Here is a 12799-nt window from a genome sequence, read left to right on the forward strand (position 1 = left end):
AGGTTGTTCCCAGGTTCTGGCTATGACAGACAAATCTGCTATGAACATAGTTGAGCACATGTCCTTGTGGCACGATTGAGCATCCTTTGGATATATACCCAAAAGTGGTATTACTGGGTCTTGAGGAAGGTTGTTTCCTAATGGAGTACTACACAGCAGAAAAAAATAAGGACATCTTGAATTTTGCAGGAAAATGGATGGAGCTAGAAAACATTATTTTGAGTGAGGTAACCCAGACACAGAAAGACAATTATCACATGTACTCACTCATAAGTAATTTTTAAGCATAAAGCAAAGAAAATCAGCCTACAAATCACAATCCCAGAGAATTTAGACAACAATGCAGACACTAAGAGAGACTTACATAGATCTAATCTTACATGGGAAGTAGAAAATATAAAAAGACAAGATCTCCTGAGTAAATTGGGAGCATGGGGACCTTGGGGGAGGGTTGGTTGAAGGGGAGGGGAGAGGCAGGGAAGGGAGCAGAGGAAAATGTAGAGCTCAATAAAAATCAATAAAAAAATATGTTTTGGTAGGCCAAGAAGATGGCTCACTGAGGAAAGGTATTTGCTTCCAAGCCTGATGACCTGAGTTCAACCCCCAGAACCCACGTCATGAAAGGAGAGAACCAATTCCCGAAAGTCTTCTGGATTCTACTTACATATGTGGCACATATTCATACATCACACACACACACACCTCCTCAAATATATGTGGAATGCTTTTAACATACATTATTGATTGAATACTTGCTTAATAAGATCTCCTTCTGAACATTCCTTGTGACTCACAGAGCATTTTCCTGTAAATGTTCCCATTGGTGTCTGACTCAGCCTCTCTGTTCCTGATTTAACTCAGGTAACCGGTTTGACCATAGTTCAGAAGTTTATTCACCAGTGAATGGTGATGAAAATAAGGTATTTGCCAATGGAGACTATTTATGTAAAGTCCCCAGTGTTGGGCAGAGTGCATTACTAAACACAGTAAATGTGGAAGTCCAGTCCAGAGAGAATGCGTGACCAACACCCAAGTGTACAGTCCAGAGAGAATGCGTGACCAACACCCAAGTAGCAGAATTCACAGCTAGAATTTGGGGTGCTCCGCCTTTGAGAGGATAGTGCTTGGGCTACAGTAAACGACTTCTCGTTATCCTGAGTTTTTTTCCTTCCCTTTGTCACACATAATACTTCTCTTTGAAGTTAATTTCCCCCCTCTAACCTAAGCGATAAAGAAAAGACACCATCCACATGCTGTGACCTCATCAGACCAGGACACAGATAGGTCAGCTCTGCTGCCACCCCCTCCACTTCCGCCCAACCACATGTGATCCAAATGTCTGTACCTTTTTACGTTGATGATGGCTTGGCTCAAGACCTTGGAGCAGTCATCGCTAGAATTGGCAGGCCTCTCTGAGAACACAGGAAAAGGGAGCAAAGTGATGCCAAGGACAGATATCAAGCCTCTAAGGCACAGGATGCCTGTGGAGTGGGCTGCTCGGCTCTGCATCATGGGAGATTCTTTTCTATAGTTTTCCTGTGTGGCCTCTTGTGTTCCTCTCAACTCTTGTTGCCACAGATAACACCTCAGAGTCCCTGGAACTCCTGTTTTGGTAAAGTGTCTGCCTCAGCCTTAGGCCGGGGGTCTGTGAGGTTAACATCTCTGTGTATGCCACACCTCAGGGTCCACCGTCCCCTCCCCTCCCTGGTTGCTGATTTCAGCTGCGTCCCCTCGGCATCACCCTTGTCACATGGGACTCTTGGTCTCTTAGTTGTTCTGTTTCTGCCTGCCCAGCAGACTGATGTGCATCTGAGTGTCGGGAGAACCTTTGGGTCGTCTACTCAGTGTGCCATCTCTTGATCCACGCGTGTGACAGGCCCTAAAATAGCCAGTGAACTCAGAGTACTCTGTACTCTGGGCCCCAAGGTAACGTGTGGAGTTTAGCCTGGTCCAGGAGCGAGGGGACCTTTGTATGGCCACTAGTGAGTTTGAGCAAAAAAACAAGTCATGCATCTACAGTAGCATCCTTCTCTTTAGATGTGTTAAATCAAATGATCCCAGAGACTTTGTGTACATACACACACACACACACACACACACACACACACACACACACACACACACACACGGTGTACATACATACACACATCATGCCCTGTAGGTGCTGATGGTTCACAGAGGATAAAAAGGCCATAGGTGACCCCCCACAGTGGATAGGAGAGGACCCACTCTGCGAGGGCAGCCTGTTATGTGAAGAAGTGTGTGAATACCTTTGCGGTAAGGCTGCCAGCTATTCCTGCAGCTACATAAAGAGGTGGATTTTGTGACCCTCAACAGCATCGAGTACGTGAGGGAGGGGGTTAACTTTGTTAATCAGTTGTGTCTTTCATTGGTACTCCTTTGATAGTGAAACTGAAATCGAGTGTGGACATTTTTATACCTGTGGGAGAGCCCCACTGAACATTTTCATACCCTAAGAGCAGCACAGCGGTCCTCCCTAGTTCTTGTCTGTGTTGGGGACCCAGAGTCTGAATGCTTTCTCAAGGTCACAGTGGAGGGCACTGTATACTTCAGGGTAGTTCATATTTGCAACTGCTTTAAAAATGAGCATTTGTGCTTATTAAAGGTAGCACACACCTTTAATCCCAGTCCTCATGAGGCAGACGCGGGCAACGTCTGTGAGTTCAAGGCCAGCCCGGTCTACAGAGTGAGTTCCAGGTCAGCCAGGAGACAGAGAGACCCTGTCTTGAAAAAACAAACAAACACTTGGGCTGAAGAGAAGGCTCAGTGATAGTGATTAAGAGAACTGGCTGTTCTTCCAGAGGTCCAGAATTCAATTCCCAGCAACCACATGGTAGCTCACAACCATCTATAATGGGATCTGAATTCTGGAATGTAAGTGTACATGCAGAGAGAGCATTCAGACTTAAAAGATAAATAAAATTAATAGAAAAAAGAAAAAAGAAGCACATGTTAACATTTGACCTGGCAGGGTTGCTGCTGAGGAAGCTTTGGCTTCTATTACTGTATAAACTCGGAAGTCAGAAACACCTGCTTTCCTTTAAACAAGTTTGTCATTGGTGTTTTCCTTTAAACCCCTATTTTATTCCGAAGTTCATGGGATTTGCTGTGATTTCAAGTAAATAAAACTCCAGAGAAGAGTTTAGAGTTTAGACACCTCCTGACAGCGAGTGTCCACTTAAACAGCCCCTGCACTGAGTTGTCCCAGTCTGGCTGTAGCACCTCTATGTTCCCACCTGAGGCCCCTTCTCAGCAGCACTGATGTGGAACCTGAGGTCTCTCCTGCCCAGGCCTGGTGAAGGCACTGAGAAGGGGTCACATCCTAAGGAGGCAGGCCAGATAGAACTCAACCCTGCGTTCTCCTTCCCCACAGCTGATGGGACAGCTCAGATGTGGCCCTTTTGTGAGTTGGAAACTGTGTGTGCAACCAGGAATCCTGCAGCCCTGGCAGCTGGCAGCTCAAGCGTTGCCATCGCCACAGCTGTCGTTAGTCCTCAGTACCCCCTCCCTGCCTAGCCTCATCCAGGCTGAGGGTGTGAAAGTCGAGTTGGGCATTGCCAGGTGCAACCTGGCTCTCAGTTCCAGCTCTGCTGTGGCATGGCCAGACTTGAAGTTCCAGAAGGGCTGTGTGCCTGTGTTAACACACTCGGCGAGGTGTGTGAAATACACACTGTCCTCACGATGAAGTCATCTCATTCTAGCTCTTGTCTGTCTGTTTGATTTGTGTGGAATTCCGTCAGAATTAACCAATGTGAACATTTCTGCCCCCTAAGGCTGTTGACTGTGCTATTAGGCACACTAAGGCTTTGACAGGAAAAGACTTTAATATTTTGAAAAAATTAAATATTGACACATTTTGAATCGGTAGTATGCCCTTGCTTCAGCTTTTCTTCAAGGAGAATGAGGCGATGTGCCCCATGTCTTTGGGGAGACTAGTGCATTGTGTGAGAAAACAGCCTGGCAAGCCCCTTTCTCTCACATTAGATAAGGAAATAGAAAGTCCTGATTCCCAGGACCCTACCCTGGGGTGAGGGTCCTGAATGTTTCTGCTTCTCTGAGAAAGTCACCAGTGTCATGCCAAGTTTAAAGATCTGAAGACAGCACACATCTGAGAATCTGACCACTTGTATACTATTCTCTCTCACTCGCTGTGTAACATTAGGCAAGTTGCTTGGCCTCTCTGATAGCCTGTTTTCCTACATGTAAAATGAAGATGTTATCACTGACTTGAAAGTGTTGTAGGAACCAAATGAAACAGTAGTGTATGCATAAGGCACGGTGCACACATAAGGCACAGTGCACACATAAGGCACAGTGCACTCATAAGACACAGTGCACACATAAGGCAAAGTGCACACATTTAGAACAGTGCACACATTTAGAACAGTACATACATCAGGTTTGATGCACACGTAGGGCACAGTGCATGCTTGTGACATGGTGCATATATAAGGCACGGTGCATGTATAAGGCTTTTTGTCTCTTCAGTAAATTAGTTATTAGCTAATTTTTCCATGATTAGTCTCAATTTATAGGACATCTTAAAACAATGTCTCTATTCTGGGTCTCTGCAACTTCACAGAAATTGAAAACCGTGGGTAAAGTTAAAAGCAGCAGTGACATACAAAAAAGGTTTAGAGTAACGCCTACTAATATTGCTAGCTAATTTTCATTTTGTTTCTATAAGAACGAAGTTTCACTTTTCCTTCTCATATTGATGGCAAGGTTGTGCTTGACATTTGATATTCAGTTCTTTCTCTCTGTCCCCAGAATAGTCAGACTGCATCTAACTAGTCAAGATGTCTAGAAACAGATGGTTCACTGTTGGAGTGAGGAGCTGCAAAAACCCATGTAGTTTCTTCCCTTGACCCCGAGTCATTCCCTGGTTATTCCAAGACGCCTGGTGTACCGTGGTGACTTCTCACACAGAGCGCCTGGGGACCACAGAGGAGGTGCTCCACATGCAGGCCAGGGATACTCTTCTAAGTGGGGAGTCGTCCAGAATGCGTGGACGTGGTGAGGTGACCGGGGAATGCTTCTCCAAAGGTGTTACCTATTACGTCAACGGGACCTCAGATGTATGCTTTTGGTTTGCAGTTGTTTTGTCTTGTTTTGGGGCACAGTGTCTCATGTAACCTAGGTTGGCTTCAAACTTGTGTGTAGTAGACTTCTGATCCTCAATATTGTAATAACTGTGTCTGAGTTGGGTAATCCTCGGCAGCTCTCTGGCTTCTTGTTTGTGCCATCGTGCTAAGCGTTTCCTTTCCTTTTCCAGATACTTACTGGAGCAAGATTTCCCCGGCATGAGAATTGGTCCGGAGCCGACCACAGATTCCTTCATTGCTGTGATGTACGGGGAGACCGAGGGAAGCACCCCTGGGAACGCCTTAGTTGTGGATCCCAAAAAGCCATTCCGAAAGCTTAGTCGCTTTGGAAATGCTTTCCTTAACAGGTAAGGGCCAGAAAACTGCCCTCTTTGATCAGGGTGTTCAAACTTTTCTTCAAACTATTTCCTGCCACTTATGGGGTCCAAACAGAAGGACAGAGCCTGTGTTCTGGAAGAGGGAAGTGCGTGCGGTGGTGCTATCATTTCCTAAGACTGTCAGAAGGCTCGATTGTTTGCATCTGTTCTGAGTGATCTCCCTGGGCATAGCTGGGGCCCAAGATGGACATTATGCTGCCCAGTGTGAGGGCAAATGTCTCATAATTTAGTTTGCACAAGAATAGTTGAGGTCGCCCAGCTCCTGTCACTAGCAGTGTTAAATAGCTGGGGGACAGCCACTCCTTGGGTACAGTATGCAGGACTTCCCACACTCAGGAAACTTAGCCCAGAGAAGACTGACGTCCAGATTTGGTCTGTTGATTCAGGATAAATCACTTCACCTTCCTGAATGTTCCTCTGACGTTTTATTCCTATACTTTGAGCTCCTTTCTTATTCCTTGAAGCAGAGCAAGGTTGAAATAGGGTGATAACAAAAGGTTAGCTTCTCTGTGTGGCCATTAATTTTCCAGACATAGATGGGTGTGGATTGCTCTGCCTTGACTGGAAGTGTGTCTTGCGCTGTTGTCTTTCAGCAGACTTCCTGGTACAGCTGAAGTGTGGCACGGGGAGAGCAAATGACGGGGTCTTTGCTCAGCTCTGTAGTAGGATGAGGTTTCCTGGCCTTTCCTGCTCCACTGTCCCTCCCTCTCTTCCTTCCTCCCTCCCTCCCGCCCTGCTCTCCTCCTTTTTCACCTCTCCCAACTTTTTCTTCCAGTTTTATTTTTTAATTACTTTATTTAGTTCTTTTAGTTCTAATATATGAAACAAAACATGCAAATCTTTTTATCACTTAATACAATACTCTGGTTCTGTTTTGCTACAAATGACAGGATTATGTTATGGCCAAATAGCACTCTATGTATATGTGTATGTGTATGTGTGTGTATATGTATATATCACACTTTCTCCTCTTTTGTCCTGGGGCTGGAGATTGAGCCCACGTGGGGCTAGGTAAAGCGTGCTTTACCTTTGGGCTATATATCCAGTCCTCTTATTACTTGTTTTTTGGGGGATAGGTGGTAGGGCATTAGAGAAGTGCTGCCCAGGCTGGCCTTGAACTCACTCTGCAAACCAGACAGGCCTTGAACTCGAGGTCATCCTGCCTCATCTTCTAGAAGCTGAAACTGCAGCTGTACCACAGGCTTGGCTACCATATTTTCTTATCTCGTTGTTGTTGGTGAGCACCTAAGCTGCTTTCACATCTTAGCTCTTATGAATAGTGCCACAATAAACCTAGCTGTGCACACTTCTCTTGTGCATCCAATTTCACTTTCTTCAGATATATTATATTCACAGGAGTAGATAGCTGGGTGACAGGTAGATCTTGGTTATTTGAGGACACTTATGTTTTCCGTAGGGGCTACCCCACCTGACATTCACCACAGTGTACAAAGGTTCCTTTCTCCTCCACAAAATCACCAGCATATTTTAATAATATCCATTCTAACTGGGGGAGACAGGATCTCATTGTAGTTTTGATTTTTATCTCCCTAATGGCTAATGATACTGAGCATTTTTTTCATGTGTTTAACTGACATTTTTATTTCTTTTGAGATTATGTAGCCACTTTTTATTGGATTGCAGTTCTTTGGGAGTTACTGTCTTTATAGTCTAGATATCAATACCCTGTCAAGTAGCTTCTCATCATATTTTATAGATTGTTTTTCACTCTGTTGGTTGCTTCCTTTACTGTGCAAAGGCTTTTTAGTTTGAAACAATGCTGTTTGTCAGTTTCGACTTTTGTTTTTCTGTGCTTTTAGCTTTATCTGGAAAATTAAGTTCATGGTTGGGACAGTTAATATTGTTAAAATATGTACGTTTTCTTTTTAAACCCCTTTCCTCCTCCTTTCTGCCATTCCTCCACACCCCCCTTTTTCCTCTTTTCTAAGTGTAACTTTAAAGAATGGGGAGCCAGCCATCAGCTAGAAGTGGAGGACCAGCTCCAGCCTGCTTAGGAAGAGGAAGTAGGGCTGGTACTGGGGCACAGCAGGAGACTTGAGCTGCATTTCTGCTTTCTAGATGTTTCTAAAAATAAGAGCAGCCTCTCCCTCTGATTGCTGCCTGTCCAGAGCCTGAGAGGCTCCGTTCATGAGGACCCTGGAATGAACACTTGTACAGTGGTTGTGCTGAGAGCAGCCCAGGGAGCCTCCAAGATTCCATCTATGAGCAGATTCCTCCTTTAAAGGCTTTCAGATGCTTCTGTTGCAAACCAAAGATAGCATCCGAGGGGTAGCAAGAAAACTCGGTAGGTTAGGCAGAAGTGTACAGCTGATGAGGATGGAGAAGTTCATTCTTGTTGTTAACAGTGACTTACAAAACACTGTCCGGATGACCTCCCCTGCAGATTCTCTTCTTCAGGAGGGGCTTGTGTCTTAACTCCAAAGCTGCCATGGGTGGCAGCTTCTCCTTGTGCAGAAGTTAAACCCAGGGAAAGATCCCAAGGTCTTGAGAGCCTCAGTACAAAGTGAATGAACCAAGTCCAAGGAAATGGCAACAAAACACACACACACACACACACACACACACACACACACACACACACACACACACTTTTTGGGAACTCAGGATGTGAAGTAAGGAACAACTAGACTGGTCCCAGCACTTTTCTATCTAGAGTCCCAGGCACAGTAATCTTCCTCCTGGAAGGTTGCTTTAGAATCCTTACATTCATTGCCCTTGCCTTTTCTTTTATGGTTTATTATTATTATTATTATTATTATTATTAAGCCTGACAGGCCTTTAAAGAGAAATAAATCTGACTTTTTTTTCAAATTCTCATTTAGCAAAGTCCATACTTTTAAGGACATATGCAGAAAGAATGATTATTAGTTTGTTTTACTTTCCTAAAATAACTTGTTTTTAATCTCAAACTTGGAGATAAATATGGAAGAAAAGTATAGAGGAAAAATTTTTGAATGGCAAGGTTCACTATCTTAGAATCTAAAATGTGCTGATAATAATCCATGCATTATGTAAGTCGAGTATTAATCAAACAACTAGACAGCTTGTGTCCTGCACTGGCCCACACTCTACTTGAATATGTAACATGGAGAACTGAGATATATTTTCTTTAAGTCCTCATGAAAATGCGTGATGTGGCTGCACCGTTATCCTCAAGCAGTGATGAGGAACTGATGGACAACAAGGGTAAGATAATGTCTTTAGGGTCACTCAGCCCAGTGGCGGTGTTGGGATTGGAACCCAGATCATCTGACCTCAGTCCTGGAGACCACAGTGCTGAGCTTCCCAATAGTGCAGTGTTTAAACTCTGCCTGCTGCCGCCAGTTAGCTTTAGAATAGCCCTGCAGTGAAGACAATGGAGAAAATACTATCTGCCAAGATATAGTTCACATAATTTTATCAGTACTATGCTTGTAGGATTAATAGAGAATAAAATGGCTGTAACAAGGCTTTTTCTGTCCCACCAATCAGTTCCCAAATAATGACATGGAGACTTTTTATTAATTATGAAAGCTCAGCCTATAGCTTAGGCTTGTTCCTAACTAGCTCTTATAACTTAAATTAACCCATTTATATTAATTTACATTCTGTAGTCTGGCATTATTTCTCTTCCATCTTGCACCTCCTGTTTCCTTTCCTGACATCTCCTGCATGCCTAAATCCTGCCTCCTCTTCTATCTCTCCCTGGAAATCCTGCCTATACCCCCTGCCTAGCTATTGGCCAGTCAGCTTTTATTACATCAGTCACAGCGATGTATCTTCACACAATGTACAAATATTCCACAACAAATGGTCAGTTCACAAGTAAGAAAGCTAAAAGCAGAGAAGTGATTTGCTGAAGAAAAGGTGATCAGGAAGAAGCAGAATTCAGGTTTCTCTCCTCCTACCATTTGCCACCCTGTGACCCAGCAATGAGGAATGTCTGTCCTTCAAGCCATCCCGGTGGCTGTGCCTGTGTGAGGCTCACAAGTACAGGATGTGCCTCATGGAAATCCACAATGCTGATAGCTCAGTTAAGTGGCGCCTGCATGACAGGGCAGCTGCCTCACACAGTGCGTAAGAGAGAGCATCAGTTAGGGTAGGGCGTTCCAACTTTGTGTGTGTGTGTGTGTGTGCATTCAAACTCTGTGTGTGTGCGCGTATATATGCATTCAAACTCCGTGTGTGTGTACATTCAAACTCTGTATGTGTGTGCGTTCAATCTGTGTGTGTGCGTGTGTGTATGCATTCAAACTGTGTGTGTACGTCTGTGTATGTGTGTGTGCATTCAAATTCTGTATGTGTGCGCATTCACACTGTGTGTGTGTCTGCATTCAAATTGTATGTGTATGTGTGCATTCAAACTGTGTGTGTGTGATTGTGTGATTGTAGTAGCCCTCTGGGATACAGCAGGGTTCGCGCCAAAGGCGGGAACTCTTAACATGACACACTTTCTGGAAACTAGGTCAAAACAATAGGAAGGAAAATCAGTTGTTTTCTGGGTAGAACTTTCTCCCTAGGTCTTGATGACAGAGGCCTCTCATGACTTCAGCCACTGTTCAGAAGGGCATCTCACAGGGTGCTTTAAGTCAGAAGATGCATGGAGGGTGAAACCACCTTCCCTATTAAACAAACCTTGGAGACCTGATTCCCCTAGGCTGATTGCTGAGAGACCAAAGGATCAGTGGTACATTTCAAAGAAACAGATGAATTCCTGAAAAGACGGGTTTGAATTAGGAAGCCACATACTTCAGCAGCACAAGGGGGAATTAGGTTTAGAATAAAAAAGAGTTTGATGGAAATGAGAGGCTTTAAAAATCGGCCTGCCTAAGCTGTCTCCCCCAGGCTGCGTCATTTAAGAGAAGTCCCACAGCACCCCGCTTGGAGCTATGCCATGGAGTTGATATTCCAGCCTGTATCAGGAGGCAGTTCACTTCACAGAGAAGGAACAGACACTGCCCAGAGCACCCTACATCTGAGTTCTGAAAGATGCCAATGTTGTCAGACAGTTCAGAAGTGTCAGGGCTTGGAGCCTGACATTTTCAATCTCCAGCAGTCTGCAGGAGACTGTTAGATGCTTATTAGGAAATAAATTAGATGCTGTGGGTTTCCCTCAGTGCACTTTTCTAAAAATGGCAGCATTTTAAAATACAGATAGCCTCAGGTACTGTTTTCAGTCTTATCTTCTAGTATGCTTTCAAATGACTGTTTTTCACAAAAGAAATTCATTTGCTCTCTCTCTTTTTCTCATGCATGCACACATGTACACACACATGTGTTTGCCTATAATTGCTTAACTTTTTCCCATTAATCTTTCCCCTTAGGACGTGAGGTGATTCTGGGTCACAAACCATTGTCCTCTTGTTTTGTTGTTGAGGCAGGATCTCACTATGTATCTCTGGCCTTGTACTCCCTTTGTAGACTAGGCTAACCTTGACCTCAGAGATCCACTTGCCCTAAGTTCTGGGATTAAAAGTGTACGCTACCATACCCAGCTACAATCTATTAGGGTTTTTTTTGTTGTTCTTTCTTTTGGGTTTTTTGTTTGTTTGTTTTGGGGTTTTTCAAGACAGGGTTTCTCTGTGTAACCCTCGGTTTCCTGGAACTTGCTCTGTAGATCAAGCAGACCTCAAACTCAGACATTCACCTGTCTCCCAACTGCTGGGGTTAAAGGCGTGTGCCATCACTACCCAACTTGTTTTGGGGTTCTTGTTGTTGTTTTGTTATTGTTGTTTTTGTTTTATGTATATGGATGTTTTGCCTGTATGTGCGTTTGTATACCACATTTCTGCCTGGTGCTGGCAGAGTCCCAAAGAGGTTTTCAGATCCCCTGGAACTGGAGTTATAGTCACCATATGGGTTCTGGGATTCAGACCTAAATCCTTTGGTAGAGCAGCCAGGGTTCTTAACCACCAAGTCATCTCTCCAGATCCCAAACCACTGTTCCTGATTGATAGCTGCCTGTATGATTTTGGTTCCACCATTTCAGGAAATGTACCCTTTCCGCTTGGTTTGGGCAGATCCTTCTAGGCTGGCACACTGTTTCTGGCTTTCCTCCATGGCAGTTGAGAAAGGAGCGTTCGTGTAGTCTAGATGTGAACATCACTAGTGGGGCTGTGATACTGAGTTGCCAGGTCTTTTCTTAGATTTCTGTTTACATTATATAATCTCTGGATTTGTACTCATTGGTAAAGCAGGCAAGATCAAAGGAAGTATTTTGAAACTGCTCTATGCTCCCTTCCTGTTATGATTTGAGCTGAGTGACAAACCTGGTAGAGTCGCATAGAGAGGCTTAGAGACCTGTTCAAGAGGGATTGCCCACATCCACATCCGTCTGTCATTCACCGCTGCCTAGCTCCCCACATCATGACGTAGAGTACAGACTGAACATGGAAGTCTCGGGGCAGTGACACGCCACGCCTTTGTTTCAGGATATTACCCTGTGTGGTAAAGAGACTCAGCAGTGATTCCAGCGTGGGCAGGGATAGCAGTAGCCATATGGTTCAGATGCACCCAGGACAGCCAGCCTACAATCTCAGCTTCGTCATTTGTCACCAGTGGGCTATGACAAACAAAAGCGTGTGGCCCTTCCAAGCCCCAGATTGCCCTTTTGTAATGCCTCTCAGATTGCAGTAAGGATTTAAAGTAGAGCAAGCCTGGCACATGGTCAGGGCTTAGTGCTGGTGTTATTATTTTCATAATAACTGAAAACCTTATAGTTTCATTGAAAAATCAAAATCAGTATTCAGGTGTGGGACAGTTCTTTTACAAATCTAGTTTTTCCATTTTGTTTTGTGCTTTGAAAAAAAATTGGGGTCACACGTAGCCCAGACCAGTCTCCAACTCAGTATGTAGCTGAAGCTAATCCTGTCTTTGATTGTCCCCATTCTAAAGCCCAGGGCTCCCAGGTGCTTGGATTATAGGTGTGAATCACAATGCTCAGCCTACCAATTTCATTTTTTACAAATGAAATCTGTATTTATACAAATAAAAAATATGTATTTATTTGGCAAGGGGTGGTCAACTGTCTACTATGAGTATGTGGGGACACTGAACAAGCTGTGGGAATCAGTTTTCTCTTTCTACCCTGCAGGTCGTGGGGATTGACTCGGGTCATCAGAAATACCTGCAAGAACCCTTACCCACTGAGCCATCTTGACAGCCCGAATTTAACTTTTTAAACATTAATCATTAACTTAGACTTTTAGCTTTTGGAGGTAATTCTAAGTAACCTAATACTTGTACCTCCTTGTGTTCCTGTAAGGCAGAGCTAGCAACTGCTTGAGACCTTAGGAT

General features: G+C 44.2%; 1 protein-coding gene across 1 annotated transcript in view; it reads left to right on the forward strand.

The window, feature by feature from the left end:
• The window catches only part of Ehd4 (EH domain containing 4), a 68810-nt gene that overhangs the window by 13756 nt on the left and 42255 nt on the right, over nt 1-12799 (forward strand). The window contains exon 2 of the mRNA XM_050134222.1: nt 5297-5473. Coding sequence (XP_049990179.1) covers nt 5297-5473 — 177 coding nt within the window. The remainder of the gene's footprint in view (nt 1-5296; nt 5474-12799) is intronic.

The sequence above is a fragment of the Alexandromys fortis genome, unplaced genomic scaffold, assembly GCF_014885135.2.
Source record: "Alexandromys fortis isolate MF-2015 unplaced genomic scaffold, M_Fortis_MF-2015_v1.1 scaffold_6, whole genome shotgun sequence".
NCBI classification, from domain to species: domain Eukaryota; kingdom Metazoa; phylum Chordata; class Mammalia; order Rodentia; family Cricetidae; genus Alexandromys; species Alexandromys fortis.